At 47.3% G+C, this 23,573-nt stretch overlaps 1 protein-coding gene across 6 annotated transcripts in view; it reads right to left on the bottom strand.

Moving 5' to 3' along the window:
* Positions 1-23,573, bottom strand: part of ECD (ecdysoneless cell cycle regulator) — a 444,921-nt gene that overhangs the window by 202,781 nt on the left and 218,567 nt on the right. For all 6 annotated transcript variants that reach the window (XM_085603785.1, XM_085603784.1, XM_085603781.1 and 3 more), the window contains one exon: positions 15,541-15,626. In XM_085603785.1, the coding sequence (XP_085459911.1) occupies positions 15,541-15,626 (86 nt within the window). The remainder of the gene's footprint in view (positions 1-15,540; positions 15,627-23,573) is intronic.

The raw sequence follows: 23,573 nt of genomic DNA, 5'->3' as shown, positions 1-23,573 counted from the left end.
GTAGTCCCCGATTGTGGGACATAAAATGGAACGACGGCGACGGGTTAGCGAATTAGAGACGGAGATACTACATCTCGAGCTGGGGAGTTCCCACACCCCCACCCACGAGGCCCACCACCTACTCAAAGTTAAAAGACGGGATTATAGGCAATTGCTCTGTGAAGAGGCCAACCGACGCACCCTTGACACCCGGCACCGAATTTATGAACTGGGGGAGCGCACAGGTAAATTGCTGGCATGGCTGGAGCGTAAAGAATTGGTGGCGCGATGGGTGGGGGCGGTCAAAGGGCCAGATGGGGTGTTGATCACTGACCCTCAAAACATAGCCGAAGCGTTTGCACGGTATTATGAGCAAATATATACTCCGCCTCAGACTTCGCAGGCGCGTTGGGCGGTAAACCTCCTGGCCACTATAGACATGCAATGTATCTCCCAGCACGAGAGGGAGGCTCTGGAGATGGATATCTCACTTGAGGAAATTCAAAAAGCCATCCGAGATGTCCGCTCCGGCAAAGCCATGGGCCCCAATGGAATCCCAATAGAATTCATGAAGTCTATTGCTCTGAAACTGGCACCCCACCTGCTAAATTTGTATAAGGAGTTCAATGAGACTGGCACCCTCCCGGCCGATATCCGTACCGCCTCCATTGTGGTTATCCGTAAACCCGGCAAACCTGCGGATGAGTGTTCATCATACCGGCCAATCTCCCTGATCACAGTACATGCCAAAATCTTGGCTAAACTGCTGGCCAATCGGCTGCTTCCATATCTCACGGCCTTGATCCACCCGGACCAGTCGGGTTTCATGCCGGGCCGTAATACCGAACGTAATCTGCGTCGCGTCCACGGGGCACTGGGCCGGGTTGCCACACTCCAAGAAGAAGCGCTGTTGCTCGCGCTCGATGCCAAAATGGCGTTCGATACGGTGGCGTGGGAGTACCTCTTCGCCGTCCTGGCCCGGGTGGGGTTGGGTCCTCGGTTGATAGGGTGGATTAGACTGCTGTATACCTTGCCCACGGCTCATGTATCAGTCAACAATCACCATTCAAGCTCCTTCCCCCTCGGCCGTGGCACGAGACAGGGCTGTCCACTGTCGCCGCTCCTTTTTACCTTGGCGCTTGAGCCACTTGCGGTCTGGATCCGGAATGACCCGGAAATCAGGGGCCTTAAATGGACAGCAGATCATGAAGACCGTATCTCTCTATATGCGGACGATATTTTGTTGTATCTGGCTTCCCCTGCACGTTCGCTCCGTCGGGTACTGCATATCTTTCATATATTTGGGGCCCACTCTGGGTACCAGATTAACTGGTCCAAGTCCCAGATGTATTCCCTTTGTGACCCGCCGCATAGTCCTAGGGGATATAACATACCGGTGGCACTACAGGGCTTCCAGTATCTTGGTATTTTCATAACATTGGACTCCGCTTTATTCTATGAGCGAAACCTAGGGGGCCCACTGCAGCGGTTCCAATCCGACGTGATCCATTGGAAGACATTGCCCCTTACACTCCTTGGCCGGGCAGCCCCTTTTAAGATGTTGGCACTCACCCGTTTTCATTATGCCCTTCAGAATACAACCATCCCGATTCCAGAAGCCTATTTCTTAAAGATTGATGCAACACTGCGTGGACTGTTGTGGGATACCGGGCCGCCGCGCATTGCAATGCAAAAACTGACTATGGGCTGGTACGACGGTGGGATAGGACTGCCGAACTTACGCCTTTATTACCAGGCAGCACAATTGATCGCGGTCAACCAGTGGGTGTTCGGGTCTCATGATGACCCTAGTTTCCGAACGGACCGTTGGCTTTTGGGGAAGGGAGGATATAATAGGGCGTTGTACTCAAACCCGAAGAAACTGGGCTTGACGGGCCCTACAGCTAGAACGGTAGAAGTCTGGCACCTGCTCCAGCGACGTATGGGGTGGTATGGGTGGCTGACTAAGGCCACCCCACTCTGGGAACCGGATTGTCTGGGAAGGCTGAGCACCTGCACAGGATTCGACAAATGGGATCTTATTGGTATCTCTACGGTGGGGGATGTATGGGTTAAAGGCAAAAAGGCGTCCTTCACTGAGCTTCAGCTTAAATACCAGCTCGCACCCTCTGAACATTATCGATCTCTACAAATTAGCCATGCTATCGACTGCGCCCTGCCCGCGGGGGCTCCCCTTCCAGACTATTCGTCTTTGGAAGACAGACTGTTGCTGGATCCGATGGACCGCAGGGCTATCTCTTTAACGTATAAAAAATTAATTAATAAACGCACCGACACAATGCTGAAAACACGAGCCAGGTGGGAAACGGATGTGGGCGAAATGACCGACGAGGACTGGAGGGACGCGCTCGCTTCCCCTCGGGAGGTGGCGATACCTATACGACTTCGCCTAGTTCAGCTCAAAGTTCTGCACCGTGTGTATTTTGATGCAATCCTGCTGTGTAAATTAGGAAAACGTCCCGATGAGCTCTGCCTGCGAAACTGTCAGCAGGTCGGTACATTTACACATATTCTGTGGGCCTGCCCCCCTATACAGCACTATTGGACAAAAGTCACCCGACAGATGGCGAGGTCTATCGGTAAGCCAATCGCCCCCTCTCCTCGGCTATGCCTCCTAAATGTGTGGGATAATACGGACCTTACCCAAGCGGAGCAGGAGTGGGCAGCGTTGGGTTGGGCCATTGCTAAAAGGAAGATCGCCCAGAAGTGGGGGGTGGCCGCCTTGCTGTCGCGGTGCGCCTGGGCCAAGGTTATGGATCTAGCTATGGTGGCGGAAAAAACGGTTTATAAGGGTCGAGGCTGCCCTAAGAAATGGGTCCTCAAATGGGGACGCTGGAATAAATATCGGGGGGACATCTGTATTTCTCCTACAGTAGAACTTCGACGAGAGAGACTGGCTATCCTGGATGAAATGGGAGCAGGGGCGGTGGCCTGAATCCTTAGGGGCGCCTAGCTTGGACTGTGTGTGATGGAGCCCCCTGGTCTTAAAATGTTCCGGGAACCACCTTCATGATGTTTCACTGCTTGCTTTGTTTCTGTGCTTAATGCCCTTGCTGTACTACTTGTCGTCTCCAATGCCCAAATATGTACTCCGCCTGTACAATGTGCCAATTGAGTGTCATGACTGCTGCAATGTTGTGGATTTTGATTTTAATAAAAATGTTATTTAAAAAAAAAAAAAAATTTAGTATAGTGAGGATTACAATAGCATGAGGCAGACAAAAGGGGCGAGGGGAGAGCATATATATGCAAATAAATGCACATATCACAAATATACACTAAATAATGCAAAGCTACAATACCATTAGCAAAGCAAATGGCTTTAACTTAATCAAAGGCGAGACCTCTTGCATTTTCAATGCTTGTTTTAAATGTGGGCTAGATTAATGATTTCCACAGTACTGCACCCAATTATCGGTACTGATAAAAAAAAGCCCAGTAGATGGTGATATTGAGCTATTAACAGACCCAGACTTGACCCGTTTGCAATTAGCTTCTCCAATGGAGAACTTATACCGTCAAAGGAATTATACCACTGCCACATAGGTTTGAAAAGTCTGAAATGGAGCTAGAATTGACAAATAAAAGTTCAAGGTTGTGTGAGGATAAATAATTTCCTAAATTTTTGTATTACATATTTGGAAAGGTTATTGCTTAATTGTTCAAACTGAACAGACTTTTCTTTGATGAATGCAAATTTCTAATGCTGAAATCAGGTGCAAGGTTTCATTATTCTGTTCCTGAACAACCATGAGTTTAGACACGATTTTAACCATGAGAAAAAAAAGATGCTTTTTGACTTTTTTTTTTTTTAACTAGAAATCTATTCATTGAGGATTTTCACAAATCAATATAACATTCAATACAAAAACACTGACAGCAGGTAAAGGCATCCACCACATTGTCATGCATGGCATCAGCACGATATTATGTACAACTGTGCGTGGGGAGGATACTGCAGCAGGGGCTGTGCAGTCATTGAAAATACAACTTGGAGAAGGGCAAGTGTGTATTCTTTGCATGTGCCTTCCTTTTTGACATTTTTAACAATGCCTGCGGAGATTTATTTGTCTCTCTGACATGTGCAGTGAGAGGACGATTGCCTTTGAGAAGGAAAATGTTACCTACTCTGTAAGCATCTGTTCGTGGCATGTAGCGCTGTAGATTCACATGCTCCTGGAATCTAGTGTTGGGCCTGGATGTGTGCAAGTTGATTTTCTTCGAATAATTTTTCTTGAGTCACGAGGTGACTCATAATAAATTAATTTTCCCTTGTCATCGTCTGTCGAAATCCCAGATCACTGAGACCCACTGCCCCACCGCTCTTACCTGCATGGGCCGCTGTTGACTCCACTTCTTGCTTTTAAATGCGCATGGTCATTGGCTCCATTGTTAGATTGTTTTCCGCACGGCGGGTGAGAATGGAGTTGGAGCAAAGTGATACAGGAGAGAGAGATAGAAAGAGGACCATGCAAGAGAAGTAAGAAGGAATGACAGCTGCAACAGCTGGAGGTGTAAATCTACAGCACTACATGCCACAAACAGATGAGTCAGTAACATTTTCCGTTCAATGCATGTGTGGCTGTAGATACACATGCTATGTGTTAGAAATGGGGGTCTCTAGTTGGCAGAGGTAGGTACCGTTGTCCAAATAGGGACCCTTGCTTCTATAACCCCTGTTCACCCTCTTGGTAGCTTGGCACGAGCAGACAGGCTATCTCAGTAGCAGTGTGTAAAGCATTTGTGAAGACATATAGTAATACAGTGAAAACATTACAAATGGATACCACACCAGTTTAGAAAAATAATAAATCTTTATACAAGACCAAAAACAATAAAAATCTAACATACAATACACTTGAAAAATAGTACTTGTGCAAAATAACCTTTAATTGCAGGAAAATCAATAAAACCCAGTTCTTCTGACTCGGTAGTTCCTTCTAGGGCTACCGTGATACTGAATACGACAGTCTACCAATTCCAGCCGACCGTGTCGATACAGGCTAGCTAAAACTTCAACACAGTTGTCCTCACGATTTGGTGCAGGCAGCAGCTCGTTGACGGAGTCGGTGAGACCAGGGCTTGCGTTGAAGGGTGAGACGGTGCTCGCGGCAGTGCTGGCAGGTCACGGTGCGGCAATGGAGCTGGTCGATGTTCTGGTCGAGCAGCAACGAAGTCGGTGACGTCCTTGCAGCGTGCAGTGAGGCGTTGCGGAGTGCGGTGCCCACAAGACGCGGTGCAAGCAGCAGCTCGTTGACGGAGTCAATGAGATCAGGGTTGCGTAGCGAAGCGTTGCTCTCGGTGGTGCTTTCAGGACACGGAATCCTGCGAAGGACTAGATGACAGTCTGTTACCCTTTTCTTCTGCAGGGACGATCAGAGACGGTGCACACAGACACGGTGAGTGTTCCTGAGACCTCTAGAACAGGGGGCAAGCTCAGTTCAAGCCCTTGGAGATCTTCTTAAAGCAGGGGACAAAGCAAACAGCAAAGTCCTTTTCTCCTTTCCTTGGTAGCAAGCAACTACTACAGGCCAACCCCAGACAGCAAACAGCACAGGGACAGTATTCCTCCTCAGCTTATCCGGCTCTTCTCCTTGGCAAAGGTTCATCTTGATTTCCCAGAAGTGATCTGAAAGTCTGGGGTCTGGGCTTCTCCTTTTATACAAAATCGTTTGTTCTCTGAAGGCAGAGAGTGTCTGTACCCAGCCAAAACCAGTTCTGTCCTCATTGATGCAGCTTCCTGGCAGTAGGTGGAGGCAGCATTGTTAAAGGCAGACCTGACCCATTCAAGTGAAAAGGAAATCTACTCCCCCTACTCTATATGCAGCCCAGGTCTATTCACCCCAGCCCCGACTCATCACACTTCTGGCGCCACTGCCCCTCTCCAGCCCCTGTCATCCAAAAGCCAGACATGCAATACACAAACCTAGCAGAGGCACACTGGATGGTTAGGCAAGAAAATACCTACTTTCTAAAAGTGGTATTTTCAAACACAGAATGTAAAAACACCCTCACTAAAAGATGCACTTTAACATTCTGATTTCAGGCATACTTTTCTATCTTGTTCCGAGGGTCAGTTATGTTTATAAGATGTTATAAACAAACTCCCCATTCTGTCCTATGGGAACAAAAAGCCTTGCAATAGTGAAAAACCAAATTGGCAGTATTTCACTATCAGGATATGTCACACACATCAGGGCATGTCCTACCTTTCTCATATAATGCACCCTGCCCACAGGGGTACCTTGGGCCTACCTTAGGGGTGACCGATATGTAGAAAAGGGAAAGTTTAGGGACTGGCAAGTATGTGCCCTTGCCAAGTCGACATGGCAGTCCCAGACTGCACACAGGCTCTGCAATGGCAGGTCAGAGTTACATTTTACAGGCTGCTTTGGTGGGTGGCACAACCATTGCTGCAAGCCCACCAACAGCATTTGATTTGCAGGCCCTGGGAACACACAGTGCACTGTACTAGGGTCTGACAAGTAAATCAAACAGCTAATCATGGAAACACTAATCCATAACACAATTTACAAAAGGGAGCACTTGCACTTTGGCACTGAACAGCAGTGGCAACGTGCCCAGGGCATCTAGACCAGCAAAAATGAAGTCCAACACACAGTAAAACACAGGAGGTAAAGGCAAACAAACGGAAGGGAGACCCACACCAATGGTGCCAGGTCTAACACTATGCATAGAGTATAAAGCAGTCCTTCCCTAATCAGTGGCTAACCTGTGGATGTTGCAGAATACAGAAAAAGGATATTAAGCAGCAGCGGCCGGCATGGCTTGGGGTGGTGTGGTTAGGGTCGGGTGTTGGGTGGGGTGGGTGGGGGATATATCGGGGGATATCGGGGGGGGGGGGGGGGGGGGGGGTAGAACACACAAAAAAACCTTACCATGAAACCAGGTCCCGCATCTTCTCTGCTCCTGCTCTCCTGCCTCCGAAATGGACAGGAACAGGAAGCAGGCAGCTCCCTCCCCTAAGCAATGCAACATCTGAAGTCGTCTGCCGACAGGTGTTGTGTGGTCAGGGGAGGAGGTGTGACAAGTCATTGCTTGATCGTAGCAGCTCCTTTGGGGGAGCCACCTTTTCCTCTACCTTTAGCGCTATTCCCACCGTGGGCACCGCTGAACTAGCCTCTTGTAGAGGTTTTCTGGGCTGGCTGAGGTTGAAAGGAAGTGGAGGTTTCAGGGGAGGTGGTCTTGGAGCCTCCATGATACATTGAGCGACGAAAGGAGCCACAAGGGGACCTGCAGGGTGCCCATGGCCTTCACTGTTTCCATGTCTTTTAATTTTCTCCAACATCTTGTCAAACTGGGACCTGATGAGATGTGCCCCATCAAAGAGCATGTTGAGGAGATGCTGTTGAATATCCAGCTTGAAGCCACAGACAGAGTTAGGCGTGTCTGCGAAGGAGTATGCTGTAGTTGTTTAGTGTATGTCAGTTTCTGGTATGAATGGATTGGCCAAGAATGCTTGATGATTGAATGAAAAAACCCCTAGGGTATTGTCTAGTTTGTTGTCATTGTTTTTGAATATATTTGTATGTGTAATGTATAGTTTTTTGTAAATAGAGATAGGTGCGGTGTGTGGATTGGACGTTTGTATAATTGTGTTTTATCTGTTGTTTTGTGTCTAAATACGTCATTTGTTGTTATTCAGTTTCATCCCTAGAGTTATTAGTGCGATGGCAGAAAAAGATGCCTTCGCCTATAGCGAGGAACATATTCAGAACTTAATTCGAGAACCCCCAGTCTTTGCTTCAGCCACCTTAAGTGTCACTGCAAAAACTCAGAACGAATCTGACAAACTCATTAGATTACGTAAAAAACAAATTAGGACGGACCTACATGGGCATTTCTTATTACAACATTTAAAAGAAGGAACAATTCCATCGGGACTGCAGATACGGAATATTCCGGTAGTATTTATTGACGATCCGATATACAAGAAAGGGTATAGCTGCATTGAGACGAAATGCAGCCGGGATTTAATGGTGCTGACTGTTGAAACAGCTCACAGGCTGTCATTGTCACAATTACAAGAGATAGCGGACCTGGAGGCGGAAATCAAAAATAACCAAAGCCTAACTGATGCCAAAGCTCTACTAGAAAAGGTTGAAAAGGAGATATCGGACTTTAAAGACTATACAGTCATCCAAAAAAGCAACAAATTTGAGGTTGATAAAAAGAATTTCTCATTGGAATCCACTTATCCTTATCTAAATAAAGATTTTTACATCAACAACGAATCGAGAAATTATCTCCAGAGTTACCGAGGTCGATCAAGAAAGAAATTTATCACCTTTTCTGAAACAACATCCTCATCTTCTGGTGGAGAATCGGATGATAATACAGGGACAAACACAAATCCAAGATTAAAACAACAAAATCAGGATCAACAAATAACAAACCAAGGGTCGCATTTTTTAGCGCGAGGCCAACGGCAGGGCAGAGGACGCCTACGTTATTCCCAACCATGGGAAATGCGAACTCGCCGTCAGTACTACAGGAGTTAGTTCCCTCACCGGTGTTTAATTTGTCCGAAAAAATCCTAACAGAAGCTGAATTGTCTATATTATCTAAAGGACTAGGTTTCGTACCATCCAGACCAACGGACTTTGTCAAACTAAAGTTGGAAACAATTGAATTCTGTCGGAAAATTCGGCTCAAAACGTTTTTCCAGGATACCCCGGAAACATCCACAACAGAGATAACAGGATTAAGGAGAAAATCTTTGTTTTGTCCATCAGGCCCTAAAATCCCCAAGGAGATCAGCACCTTCGAAAAAACTATTCTATCTGGGATACAAGCAATGGAAAAGAAAAAAGGCTATATTAAATATAATCTAGCCAAACAAGAGAAAGACGCTTTGATGGCCCTCAAAAATGACAGATCCGTTGTGGTCAAACAAGTGGATAAAGGGGGTGCAGTGGTTATCTGGGACTTGAATAAATATAAAAAAGAGGCGTTGCGCCAGTTGGAAGATGCTGACTGTTATCGAAAAATTTCCAAGGATCCAACCAAGGAACTTCAAAATCAACTTTTTCAAATCATCGAGGAAGGGTTCACACAAGGCTTTGTTGGCCCAAAAGAACGGATTTTTCTAGAAAATAAGAATCCTAGAACGCCTGTCTTTTATGTTTTGCCTAAATTACATAAGAGTGAAGTTGACCCCCCTGGCAGACCCATCGTTTCGGGGTGTGAGTCACTTATTGAACCAGTCGCTCAATACATTGACTTCTTTTTAAAACCTTTCATTAGTGACATTCCGGCCCATCTGAAAGATACCACAGCCTTTTTGAACAGAATAGCGTCGGTAAAGTTTGACAACAAAAACCAGCTGATGGTGACACTCGATGTGGTGTCGCTTTACACCCAAATACCTCAAGATCAAGCGTTAGAGACATTAACGTGGTTCCTAGACAAAAGAGAACGACCAGTTCAGGTTCCAACGGAATTTATTCTGGCACTTGCCAAATTCGCATTGTCAAAAAACTATTTTTCTTTTGAGTCCCAGTTTTTCTTCCAAATAAGAGGCGTGGCGATGGGGTGTCCATTCGCCCCAGAGCTAGCGGTGCTATTCATGGGACTTTATGAAAACAATTTCATTTATAACAACAACCCGTACTCGGCAAGTATTTCCAACTACATGCGGTACATAGATGATATCTTTTTAATATGGTCTGGGACACAACAACGACTAGACGAGTTTGTAGGATGGCTTAACGAACGATCAAGAGACATCAAGTTCAGCTGTTCGGCATCCAACCAATCAATTACATTTTTGGACGTCAAAGTAGAGGATTCTGAGGGTCAACTAGAAACCACACTCTTCAGGAAATCAACTGATAGAAACAAGGCACTCCATTACACCAGTAATCATCCTCGAAGTTTGAGACAGAATTTACCATATGGACAGTTCCTGCGGATCCGTAGGAATTGTTCAAAAAAAGAAGAATATTTTGCCCATGCTAACAAACTTAAAGATCGTTTGATGGATAGGGGATACCCGAAAAAATTACTCAAACACTCCCTTAAAAGAGCTTGGTGGACCCCAAGGGAAACTCTGTTGGAGAGCAAAGCAAAGAAGATGGTTAATAGGCCAGTTTGCGTCACAACGTTTTGCCCTAACACACACCAACTTCGCAAACTGATCCTTTCAAATTGGCACCTGATCAAAGACCTCCATGAGGACTTTTCTACACCACCTCTCTTTGCGTTCAAAAAAGAAAAAAGTATAGCAAATTTCATTGTAAGAGCAGCTTTACCAAAACAGCAGCCCCCTACCTTGAGAGGTCTGCTAGCCTTACCTCCAATCGTTGGGCATCACAGGTGCGGGTCTTGCATGTGTTGTGAACAAACCCTAGAGGGAGACGTTTTTATCTTTGACAGCATTAATTGGAAACATAATACATTCACAAACTGCAGAACCAAGAATGTCGTGTACGCAGTAACATACCCATGTCCAAAACTTTATATAGGAAAGACTACTCAGGAAGTACGGCAGCGCATCACTCAGCACAAGTCGAGGATTCGACGGAGAGTTGAAAACGCTTCGCTAGTAAGCCACTGGATCTTAAAGACACATCGTGAGGAAGACTTCAAGTGGACAGTATTGTCCAAAATTGAGAAAGACCCACGTGGCGGTGACCTGGAGAGACTCTTGAGCCAACGAGAGGCTTTCCTCATCATGAAATTCAATACGACAACTAACGGCCTCAACGAAACAGCAGAGATCTATAGACCGATCACAACTTGAAAATGCCCTTTATGGCAGTCCTTACAGTAATGGGTACAATAGTGCTACAACAACGGCGCAGCTTTTCAGAATTCGTTTCACTAAGTTCACCGTATTTTAAAAAATGCCAGGTCGGCATCACTCCTGTAGAGAACTACATTTCCCACATCTCCGTTAGAAGCAACTACAATTCCCATGAGCAAAGGGCAGCTTTTTGACCCGGTGAAATCTATCGTCTTCCCTTCCGGATCGGGCTTGGTGTTCCTGACGCGGATGCACGGGCTCGCGGCACGCCGTCAATAGAGAGAAAATTAGGTAAGCGAAGTATTGAACCCCCTTTTTCACATCTTTTAATCACCAGCGCCGTCAGTAATAGCTGAACACACCTAAGGGCGACGCCCTTTATTTTTATTTTCAATTTCAGTTGACGTTAGGAACAAAAGAAAAGGTACAAGACTAATTTTGCCTTAAAGTCGAAATAACGTTGGTACGGAAACATTTAATCAGCCCATACGATGAGTCAGACTACAGATTACAGGGTGAGCGAAAATGAAATGCAGCTGTTGTTATGTCCGTTTTTGTTTGTCATGTTAGAGAAAGAATGACAATATGAGTGGGAATATTTATGTGTTTGGTTTTCCACAGCTCCGGCCCTAGCTGGTAGAATCGTCTGAAGGCCAAAGCAGGTCAAGGTTCCATTCTGACACTTGTCCGTAAGGTGGGTGTGCTAGGCCGCTGGTGGGGGCTGGCTTGAGTTCTTAAACTGTCCACCGATCTTAATTGGTCTTTTTATTTTTATTTTTTCGTTTTGTATTGCAGAAATTGATTGGTCCCGAGGAGAACCTCATAAAGATAGAGGTTCGAAACGCGTCGACCAGTCGGTCCTTCGCACATCCTTTTTGAAAGCTCTGCCCTATATGCTTTTGTGGTTCTTTAACTGTATATGAAGAAAGAAAATGTTACAATACGCATAAAGTGCGGATAACAATTTTTGTTAAAAGGGAGAGGTGTCAAAAGGACCGTTTTGTTTAGTGTATGTCAGTTTCTGGTATGAATGGATTGGCCAAGAATGCTTGATGATTGAATGAAAAAACCCCTAGGGTATTGTCTAGTTTGTTGTCATTGTTTTTGAATATATTTGTATGTGTAATGTATAGTTTTTTGTAAATTATAATTGCTGTTCACACAAAAAAGAAGAATATGAAATAAACAAAAGTTTTTTTGAGTAACAGGCAATTCGTAAAGCCTTCCTTTCCTGTTTCACTTCAGGATAGGTGTTTTTGAAAAGAGTTTGTTGTCTAATAGGTCTCAGTTTGGACAAGATGTTTTGTTGGTGTAGTTGATGTCCCAAGCAGCCATATCAGCAGCATCTAAGGCACACCTAATGGTGGTGTCGGAAATCAGCTGGTCTTCTGAGACCAACTTGTGCTCTCTCTTACGGTACTCCTCTGGTAGATGTTTGGCGAAACGCTAATGATTGGCAGAAAGTACAGCAACGCATTTGCCAGCAGTGTCCATGCGTTTACTTTCTTTGTCTAGCGGAGGGGCATCGCCAGTGCCTTGTATGTTTTCCAATTTACGGTCGGTATGCACCACCAGGGAATCAGGAGGGAGTTTCGCCCCCATGTAAATGGGGTCTAAAGGGGAAGCCTTGTATTTTTTAATTGACTTGGGTGGTGATAACTCAAGCCATTAACCAGCTCCTTTAAAATACCAGGAGCGGGTTTGAGCATCCCTTTCAGCATGGGCAGGTAATACGTGGAACAGTGGGCAGAGGAAAGAATTACAAAGAGGAAATACTCTTCGACAGGCTCCTTGTGCATTTCTACTCTAGGATATGCTGCAGCCCTACCCAAGACCTTGTGGTAGGAGGTGATGTCGTCTGGAGGGGAGAGGTGGGCAGGGTAAATCAGGATCCGTATCCCCTGGTGGATCCACATCATAAGAATCCCACAGGTCTTCTTGTGGGGGCATATTGTATAGTCTGCCCCCCACGTGCTCACCCAAGTCAGAATTTAGTGACCCCTCTGGTGTGTATATAAGTGGGTCAGGCAGAGAAGGAGGTGAAAATGGTGATGCTAGAGGCCAGGATGGTGTGGGATAGGGGAGTGGAGGGGAGAGGGGAGTGGCGGGGAGACGGCAGTGTGGAGTGGAGTAGAGGGGTGTGGAGTGGAGCGGAGACGGGAGGGGAGTGGAGGGGAGAGGAGGCGAGGGGAGGGGAGAGACAACAATAATCCACGTTTGGATTCCAACTGACACTTTCTCCCCTTTCAGCAGCGGCACTTCTTCAAACTCCTCCATTGCGTTCGACGGCGGTTTCCGATGCCACTTCACACCTATGCACCCGGCTTCCCTAGGTTAGGTAACTTGGGTACTTCGGTATCCTCGGGTGGGGTGGCTCTCCAACCTTCTGTCTTCCACTGGATTTCTTCGTAGTCCACTGGGACGTGTCCCTAATCCTTAAAAGTCCAACTGAGACTTGCACATAGACTTGTATGAAGCACGTGGTCTTGTTCCCACACTACACACGCACCCCGTGGAGTCCCTATCTACTCACCTTGGATGGTTCCTTGGGATCACAGCAATTCTAAGTCCTCTCGACTTTGTCCTGACTTCGTGATTCTTATACCACTTTTTTAGTATATGGTTCAGTCCCTCCCTGGGTCCCACTGTGTATTAGTGCTAATAACTGTGATTTCTTTGCTATAGTATTGTGTGCTTTGTGTATATCTCTGTGTGGGCGATACTAGGACGTACTAGAGAGTATTACATAATAAATACATCTTTTTATAAATACCTTGTGTTGTTCCCTTGCATTTAATCTATACTATAAGATTGCATTCTGGTAAAAAAAAAAAAAGCTGCTTTACACTCCATCAAGACTAAGCCTGAAGGCTGCTCTCCACAGCTCTTATTCACAACAGAGATTGAAAGAAAAGCAGGTCAGTTGAAATCTCCCGGGTACAATCGCATCACAAATAAGCAACTGCTGCGGTCTAGATATCCCTAGGCATATCAAGACTGCCAGATAAAGAGGAAGAAAGGGTGAAAGCGCTCCCACAAGGGTTTATTGCTCTACCTTCAATAAATCTTCGGACGATGGGGTATCCAAAGATATTGGAGAAGGCGCCTCACTCACTTATCGTGACATGCTTCATCATAGGTATCTTTCCACACCCAGGTAAGATGGTACTACCTGGACGGGCTGGACTCAACCATAGACGTTATGGGAGTTCTTATATAAAGCAAAAGCTGGCCATGCAGGGAACCAGATGAGTGATGTTAAAAATACCTTCAGATATACCCAAACGATGTGTTTATTAGGCGGGTACCTGGGGTATGGGATAAAAACGTGAAACAAATGGGGTTTCTCTGAAAGTATTGGTTCAGTTATACCCCCTTTAAAGTGTCAACATGTTTTGGCCGGCACCGTGAGCCCCCATGGGTCTGGGACCTTCTTCAGGACTAAATATCTACTGCTAAGTATCACTGCTCTAGAAAAAAGCATGCATTCCATGCATAAGAACGAGGCCTAATGCGCTCACCTGTATTTTCTGTTTTCCAGTAGTTTTTCTACTGGGTTTTACTATTTTGCAACACGCAGATCGGGCAGTTGGTGCTGCCTTATCGTCACACTTTCATCACAGTACAGACATCCTTTGAGTACCTGCGTATCTCGCCCTGCTTGCCGCTTTCTTCCTATTTATCTGGCAGTCTTAATGCTCTCCACAGCTACCACTTAGTTAGCTTTCTAAGGCTGTCTGAGACCTCTTAAATCACCATAAGGGTTGTCTGGACTGGTGAAAGGTGCCCACTTACATTAGTGGACATCATATACCAGGCCAGCCTCTCACAATGACAATCCACCTCTGGCAAGCATGGAGTTCATCCTGCAGCTTCTTGAGGACCGATTTGAAGGCTGATTTTCCCATCCGTACCGAATGTTTTGGTGCCGAACTGGGTTTCGACGCTGACAGTTTCGGATCCAAAGACCGGGTCGGTGCCGAGCCTGGCGTTGGCTGCACCGAGTGATTCGGCTTCAAGATTTTCTTTGGCGCCGAGAAGAGCTAGCCGTAGGGTCCGAAGTCGAGTCGGTGCTGACCATGGCCCAATGGTAGGTGGAGTCACAGTACTTCATGACTCAAGAACCGTTCTTCGAAGAACAACTTGCAAACATCCGGGCTCAATACTAGATGGCAGCAGTATGCACAGCATGTTTATCTACAGAAACACATGCCTCAAACATATCTTTTTCTGAGGCAAGTGAAAAGTGGTTACAAATCGCCCTCATGAGCACCAAAGTACAAACTCAATATGTATACTGAAACATGCAAGAGTGAAGTTCAGACAATGGGGATTTCAGTGAACAGATGATGTTGATATTAGTTCTTAAAAGGAAAGACAGTCACTGAGGATAGGAAAGCATGAATATATTTAGTCCTCAACATATAAAATGTACATCGACTAACTGCATATAGTGGTTATTTGGCTCACAACTGACAGGATGCACTTTATACGTAAATATGTCCCCTCTAACGGTAATGAAAACCGATACAAATAAGGTACTCCTTTTATTGGCCAGACTCTTCTACTAACATAGATCTCTTACAGACAGATCACAATGCTGGGATTGGTATTCTGCACATTAACTTGAAAGATGTTTTAGCTATCAAAGGCAATCAATTTAAAGTCGACCTAACACAATACTCTAGGAAAACAAAAGAAACAAAACAATTTATAGAATATTCTTGAGGCAAAGTAGCATGCTATGTCAATAACTGATCATTTATTCTTACCTTTCTGGTTTGTCTACTGATTGTTGAAAATATATCTCTGCCAATCTCAGTAGCTCCTTATACCGGATGGATCCTACCATCTCCCCCTGTTCCAAAACAAACCAAAAATATTATATTTACTGTTTACATCCAAACGTTATTTTTTTAAGAAGACAGATAGCAGGGACCCAGTACCATATGCAGGGCCATTTGAACTATGCGATTGTGAGGCCACGTGTTTTTTTCATATAATTATACATTTACTACATAATCCATCATTTGTTGCACAATCTGCAGATTTTTACAAAAAATATTTTTTTTCAAGTTCAAACGGTTCAAAAGGTACTAAAAATGCTGCGAAACATGTTGCCGCGCACTGGAAGGCCAGTTGCAAAGGCTGACTGGCCACTTTTCTGTTGCTTATTGCTATATTTGGGTGTTGTACTGGTACCAATGAGGTGCAACCAATGCCCAGACAAAGTGTAAAAATGGCAAGATAATGAAGTAATACCAACACAAAGTGTGACGAATTACGCTGCATAAATTGTCTTTTCTTGCCACATAATTTACTCAACCCTGAAGCATAGTTTGGCCCTCTCCTGTCACATAATTCTAGTGGCCCTGACCATTTGAAATGAAATAGTAACAGTATGAGCATCATCATGGAGGGACAGCAATGATACATAGTGCAGGATTGTAGTACCATAACTCTGACAAGAACTTGACTCAAACATGAAACCAATATCAGGAAATAAAAAAGGGAACTAAGAAACTGGGTGCAGAGACAAATAGACAGACAACAAATAAGGGTAGGTCAAGGATAGTAGTGATGTACTGACGCCGGGACCCTGGGATTGTGAAAATTGTGAACGCTTATGTCTTATTGGATAAAGGAAGCTTTTCGCAAGTGAGAACGGGGGAAGGTTCACTATTAGGTGCTAAGCTGCATAAACAGAGTGGCAGAATGGGGTCTGATTGCATTCAGGGTGGTAAGGCATCATCTGTGGGGCTTGTAGGAAGGGGCACCCAAATATTGTCCCACTTCCCTGCACTAGGGTTTTTTCGGAGGCCACAGGCTTCTTCTATATGAAAGGTTGTACTCTCGGCTCACGCCCAATGTAAGAGATCTCAGCTCCACTTATCTAGTGATGGGGGAGTCGCCTACTTCCACTTGCTGGTAAGAAGGAGCACTGATGTGCAAATCACAGTGCAGTTTTGGCTTACTTCAGTTGCTTAAATATGACCAGCGGTCAAAATGCATTAAAAAAAGTATGGGAACTGTGATCCCGAGTAGAGGTGGAGGTCTCCATAGGCATTCTGTCGGGGTTGAAGGTGTGGCTAAATACAACAAAATATTCTGTAACTCTTTTGTTGACCTTTCACCAACCGGTAACAGCATGCAAGATAATAAACACCTTAAATTAAAAATAAATGTATGTTAAACTAATCAGTGAGATTTGCACCATTTCATGCAGTAAAAGATAGGCTGCCACTACATGTGCAAAAAGATTTAGGTTTAAGATATAAAGGTCCTTCCAAAATATAGATTTTAGTAATACAAATACTATATGTAGTACGAATATTTTTTATAACTGTCCTTTAAAAGCACGTACTCCAGAACTCAGCTGGTAACACCCTTATACACGTCTCTGAAAAAGAATAAATCTTTGACAATAGGCAACTTCAAGTGACTCCATCAATTAAAGCCAATACAGGCTTGCAAGTAACCTTTACATTTGCAGATAACCAAATTGCACACATTCCTGTTTCTTTCAGGCAACAGACACCCTGGTAAGAAGGCGTGTTTTTTGTATTGTTCTCTGTTCCTCCCTTCCTTGCACTTCAGCTGAGGCATCTCACTCGTCAGTATTAACCATCCCAGGACGCTTGTCATTTAACAAAAAGTGGGGGAACTGTTTTTGTTAAACTAAAAAAAACATATGGTCAAGTCGTGCCTCACAGATCCCATCCACTTCAATCTCTGAAAATGCCCGGGTCATAGGCCTCCTATGCGTTGAGTTCTGGGAACCCAGTTAATTTGGCTATATGCCGGAGGGTCTTAAACCAGAAAGGTGCCACCTATTGACAGCTCCACAGAACATGGCCCGAAATCAGCTGTAGGGTCCCCACAATGTGCACAGGAATCACTAGCTGTAGGAAATAGTGGAGTAGGCTCTATGTAGTATAACATTGTTTTATCAGTTTAAAATGTGTGTTACGAGATACCTTATGAAGGTGGGCTTAACCCAATCCTTTTATGTGCAACTCTCCGAGAAATTCCTGCTCCCATACATCCCAGAGTAAGCATGTTGGTCTGTGTGGCCTTGTAAAGTCAGCTAACAAACCGGTGGCTGTTCCCTGGAGTATACATAGCCTGTATCAAAGGGGATTACTTGTTCCCAGTCGATGATTTACCATTGGATTCCAATTGTGCATTGTACTGAGTCATATATGAGACACTGACCGTCATGGAGGCCAAACTGTTCGGTCAGTGAGGAGATTGGCAAGAGTTGTAAGTCAAGAAACAAGTCGCCTAGTGTTGAAAGTCCGGCGTCATCCCAGTTGTGTAGGGCAGTGTGAGCTAAGTGGCCTTGCAGGTGGGGAAGGCCTTGCAAAGTGGTCGCCGGGAGCATGAGGTGTCAGATGACTGGTGATTTGTAGGCATCTTGCCAAGCATCGCAGCACCACTTTAAGGAGGCAGAATGCATTTTGACGAGGTCTAGCCCCCTAGAGAATCAATTTGTAAAGATCTTGACTCCTCCATACTGCAGACTGGATTACCAACTAGTAAGGCGATGGGTTCTGCCCATCAAATTCGTCCAGATTTCCTGCTGTTGATCACCTGGTTTTTAACCTTTTACTGTAGGTGAACCTCTCAACTGTAGATTCACCCATGGTAAATGGACTGCGCGCGTTTACCGCCTTTTAAGATAAGTCCGCTAAAATGCAGCAAGGAAAAGGGGCACTTGGCTGTTTACAAGTGAACACGACTGCACACATGTGAGGGCTGCGCAAGGGAGACTCCTGTTGTGTGCAGCCCGGAAACTGCGCACATGTAACCTTGCACAGAGGGAACTCTACAGGACTGAATATTAACCTGGAGTAGGCCTCAATATGTTAGTGTACACTGATAGGGAATGTCCGTATGGTCCACTGTCTTGTCCGCAGTGACACTCCATTATACATCTATGGGGAAGACTGCTTTAGAGTGCAGCTTCACTTCCCCTTGGCCTACTGAGACCAGTGACGTATCGAACTGGAGAGGATCTGTATGTGAAACACAAATATGAGAGTTCCAAGAAGATACCTGTACAGCTTATGGGCCATCCAGGATTATCATATTTCTCTGGCTCAGCTCAGGATCAGAGCTCAGGATCAGAGCTCAGGATCAGAGCCCAGGCCTTTTGTTGCCCTACTGTGCCAAGTTAATTACATTTCCCTCCTGCAGTAGGAACAAAGGCCGCTTCACACAAAGGGAGTAATTAATAGTGCTTGACTCAGCTCCTGAGGAGGAAAGAGGTGGGGTTGAAGGATCTGCATCAATCAATCCACTGTCAGACTTTACCAGAGATGGGACAGCCCAAGTCCTTTGTACAAAGGAGAGAGCCCCTATCTCTGGTGCCAACAGAGGATGGGGCTCCCTTTGAAGATTTGGTGGTAAAGGTTCCCGCAGTGCTGTCAACGAGGGGTGGAGCTGAGGCCCCCAAAGCAGATATGGGTAGTGACTCCTGGGTGATGCTGTTTTGAAAATGTCCCAGCAGGCTGGGTAGGAGGGTAGGGACAAGGCGGAGAGGATATGTGGTACCCCAGGATAGGCCAGAGGTGCCTCACTTCTGGAACCTTCTGCCTCCACATGAAAGATCTTGCGCAAGGGGGAGAGCTCTCTGTTGGTTGTAACTTTCTGAAGGACACCGGGACTGGAGGTGAAAGCCAAGGACAACTAGAAGGAGGAATCCCCCGATATCCATCTGGACTAAGGACTCTGCCTGCAGTTGACACCGTGAACAGTGGGGCATTCCCCAGGACCAGGGAAGCTGGTCCCCTTACAACCCCATGAGGATTAATTGGGAAAAAGAACTGGACTTCTACACCAAGAAGGAGAGAAGTCCAGGAGAAGGCTGGCTTAGGGGCTTGGCAGTGCTGAAGGGGACGAACCCCAAATGGGGAACGCTGCTTTTTCATTATTGTACAAGTTACTTACCTTCGGTAACGATGTATCTGGTAGAGACGATTCTAGCCGCAGTTTCTTTAACGTAGAATTATCCCCAGGCGTGAGACTGGATCTGGAAAATATTGCCACAGCATCTCTGCGTGCCGGGGGCGGCACCACGTGACTCCACCCTGACGTCGTCAGCGGACGTGACGTCAGCGAGGTCACATAAGTACCACCCCGCCGTGCTGACGTCCGTTTTCTTCGGAGAACATTTCCGCGCCACAACGTGGAGCCATCACAAACAAAACTGTGAGAGTATGGGAACAGTGTGCTAAAAAGCAGTGAAACAGAATGGGAAAAAGTGAATGGTGAGGAACAGCACCATTAGGGACAGTGCCAGGCACTGTGTCACTGAAAGTCATGGAAGGGAAAGAGCAGAGCACCTCTCTGAGAAGCAACCCTGCAAAGCGAAGGTGATATCCTCCCTGGAGGTAGAAAACAATATGTGAAAAACGTCACGGCAGGCGACAAAGTCTGCAGCCACAACCATAACAGTGAAGGGCAACAAGTCCAGAACAAGGAGGAATGACAAATTACCCCAAGACAACACCATCGAGGAGTGTCGTATCCCCTGTAAAGAGCGAAGAGTATGAATAGGCCCAACACTGGAATAACCAGAGTGTAGAGATGAGGATGTACACATGAACCTACCTTCCAGTCACCAAAAAGGAAGGAGGGAACAAAAACAGAACAAAACATCCCACCAGGGAGGTAGTGAAAGAGGGCACTCGCAGAATACAAAGCCACCCGGAGGCCGAGCTGAAGGTCCTCGCAGAACGGGGAGGAAGGGCGGGCCATGAAGAAATCTGCTGCTGGGAATCGTCTCTACCAGATACATCGTTACCGAAGGTAAGTAACTTGTACATCTGATAGAGACTACTAGCCGCAGATTCCTTAACGTAGGATAGATACCCTAGCCATACCCAGAGGGGAGGAGGGCATGCGAGAGAACCTCACCAGCGTGGAAGACCACAGGGCCCTAAAAGGGAATGTGTCAGCGTGGAAACACAGGGTCCCAACAGGGGATGTTGCAGGGGGACAGGAAGGACGGCCCAGCCCCCACCAAGCAGAGGTAATCAAGAACAAGGAGAAGGGAAGGCCAGGATACCACAAGCCGATCCGAGGGGCAAAGGGCGTCCGCCAGAAACCCGGAGGGACAGACGGTACCAAGAGAGTACCAAGGAAGAAAAGAACCACCCGCAATATCCAAGGAGAAGAGGTGGAAACGGAGGCAGAGCCCGCCGCAGGAGAACACACACAGCGAAGGTAACAGCTAAACAGCATCAACCCCGAGGCAGGGGACAAGGCAGGAACGGCCCGCTGCCGAGAAGCGCATACGTGAGAAGGAAGACACAGTCGCGCAAAGTTCCAGCAGAGCAAGGGACAGGAGCACACAAGTACACTCCAAGGCCCACGGAGGCGAACCATAACGACCAGGCGTGCGCAGCAGGCAGCCGGTAAACACTACCAAGAAGTGTGCCCAGAACAACCCGAGCTCAAGATGAAGACCGAGGTAAGGGAACCCCAGAACAAGCCCCAGCGAAAGACCGGGCCAATGGCATAACCCGTTCCACGAAGAGAAGTGGGACTGGCCAGAAGATAAGAGCCAAAAGCCGTCAAGCAGAACACAGGGGAACACCAGGAATAACCTAGCCCCCCCTGGAACACAAGGCATAGGACCATGCCGAAACGTCAGATAATAAGGTGGAAACACCACGACACAACGCTGTAGAGGGCAAGACAAAAGGCGGTCTGGTGATCCAGAGGCTGAAGAGGGCAGGCAAGCCCTGCAGAAAAAAAGGGGTGGGGGGGGGTGGGTAGAAACATCATCGACACTGAGCAGGACAGAACCTGGAGCAGCGCAAGCTAAACTAAGGCGGAAGAGAAAAAAGAAAGAGAGAGACCGCACCAAGCATTATACAGTGACGCCAGGAAACGCGAGGAACCCGAGAAGGTATCCACACCCGCCCAGCTTAGGACAGAGCTATGCAATAGCCTACCAGTGCCCCACCTAGGGTATGACACGTCCCCAAACAAAACAGGGGAACACCTCTTAGGGAAACCCGCAGCAGAGGTCAAGAACATAAAAGACCTGTGGGTAGCACCACAGGTGGCTTACCAATCAGCCTAAAAATACACAGATGGTCCAAACTGAGGACCAATACGCTGCACCAACAGCCAAAATACACACATCCCAAAAACTGAAGGGCTAAACCAGCAGCCAAAAGCACAGAGGGGCCAACTTAAGGACCCTGAAGGCATCCCAAGCCATACACAGCACACACACTGGCCAACCGAAACACTAGGCCCAAAGAGAAAGGTGAGATAACGCCTCCCATAAAGCACCGAAGGACCGACAAGCGTAAGCTTACGGAGGGGGAGGAGGACAGAGCCGCGCAAAGAGTCGTTGAATGGTGGAGTCCACGTGGGTGTTAAATAAAAGAACCCCATCAAAAGGCAGGTCAACAAGGCGCTCCCGAATATTTTCCGGAAAGACGCTATCCCGCAGCCAAGCATGGCGGCGGAGGGTCACAGAACTCGCCATAGCGCGGGCGAGAGAATCAGAAACATCTAAGGCCGAACGGAGAATAAATGTAGCTAACTTCCGACCATCCAGCACATGGTGCCGCAGATCAGCGCAGATACCCTCATGGGAGGTACGAGACAGAAGGGACTCCGTGGAATCCCATAGGACTGAGGCAACCCTGGCCAACACACAAAGTGCGTTGAGCGCTCGCAGAGCAGCACTAGTGGAAGCAAACATGTTACGCCCCCAGGAGTCCAACCACCGGGCCTCCCGTGACGGAGGGAGCAACACTGAAGGCAAGGAAGGAAAAGCAGTCTGCAGGACAGGGCCCTGGGCAGATGGGTGGGAGGAAAGGCAGACTGGGTCGTGCGTGGCAGGACGGTGGAGGTGGAGGAGCGGCTGAGGCACTGGATCCCCCGTAGCAGGACGCCCCCAGGCTCCCAGAAGAGAGTTGTGGAGTGAAGCTTCAAATGGACGAAGCAGCTCCCCTCTACCAGAGCCCTGGTGGAGAACCTCCAACAAATGGTCCGTAGGGAGTGGAGCGATCGGATTGCCCATTTGGAAAACGCTAACGGCCGTGGAAATTGCCTGGACAAAGGCTACATTCGCCTCCGTAGGGCGTCGTGGGGGAGAGAGCAACTCTTCCATGGGCAAAGGCTGCAAGCTAAGCTGCCCATCCCCGAGCCCCGCTTGAGGAAGAAACGGCCAACCCCTGTAGGATGGAAGACCCATGGACGAGTGAGGGGCCTGAGGGGTCTCCAGAGAAGGCGGAGAAGCCTGCAGGGCAATCAACAGCGAGGTGCGGGAGAGCGGGTCCGGGTGTTGTGGCCGCGGAGACGGCGTAGAACCCACCCTGGAAGACGCCGGGGAAAAGGCAACGATGCGGCGTCCAGTCTCCGGTGAAGAGGAGACAAGGAGATGACAAACCTCCGGAGAGGAAGGGACCTCCGGGGAAGAGTCAACGATCCGACGTCGGGACGGCGCCGTGGAGTCCGCCATGGGCACCGGTGTGACCTCTACCGGCACCGAAGCGTCCACCAGGGGTGCCGAGTCGACCTCCACCACCACGTGCCTCCGAGGAGAAAGGGGCGGGGTCGGAGCCAAAGCGGCAAATGAATGGCGCCGAAAAGGCGCCGGCTCGACCTCTGACGAAGCAGGCGCCTGCGCAGAGGACCGAGAGGGACTCGGGGAGGTGCCCCGGGTTCCAGCCTTCACCCGCGGCACCGCCAGGGCCAGGGGGGAAAGCCTTCGGTGCCGGAAAGGCATCGGCTCGGCCTCCGGTAAGACTGCCGCCTCCCAGAGGACCGAGAGGGA

The sequence above is a fragment of the Triturus cristatus genome, chromosome 1_2 (genome assembly GCF_964204655.1).
Source record: "Triturus cristatus chromosome 1_2, aTriCri1.1, whole genome shotgun sequence".
Classification (NCBI taxonomy): Eukaryota; Metazoa; Chordata; class Amphibia; order Caudata; family Salamandridae; genus Triturus; species Triturus cristatus.
This window is presented reverse-complemented; position numbering and strand designations above follow the sequence as displayed.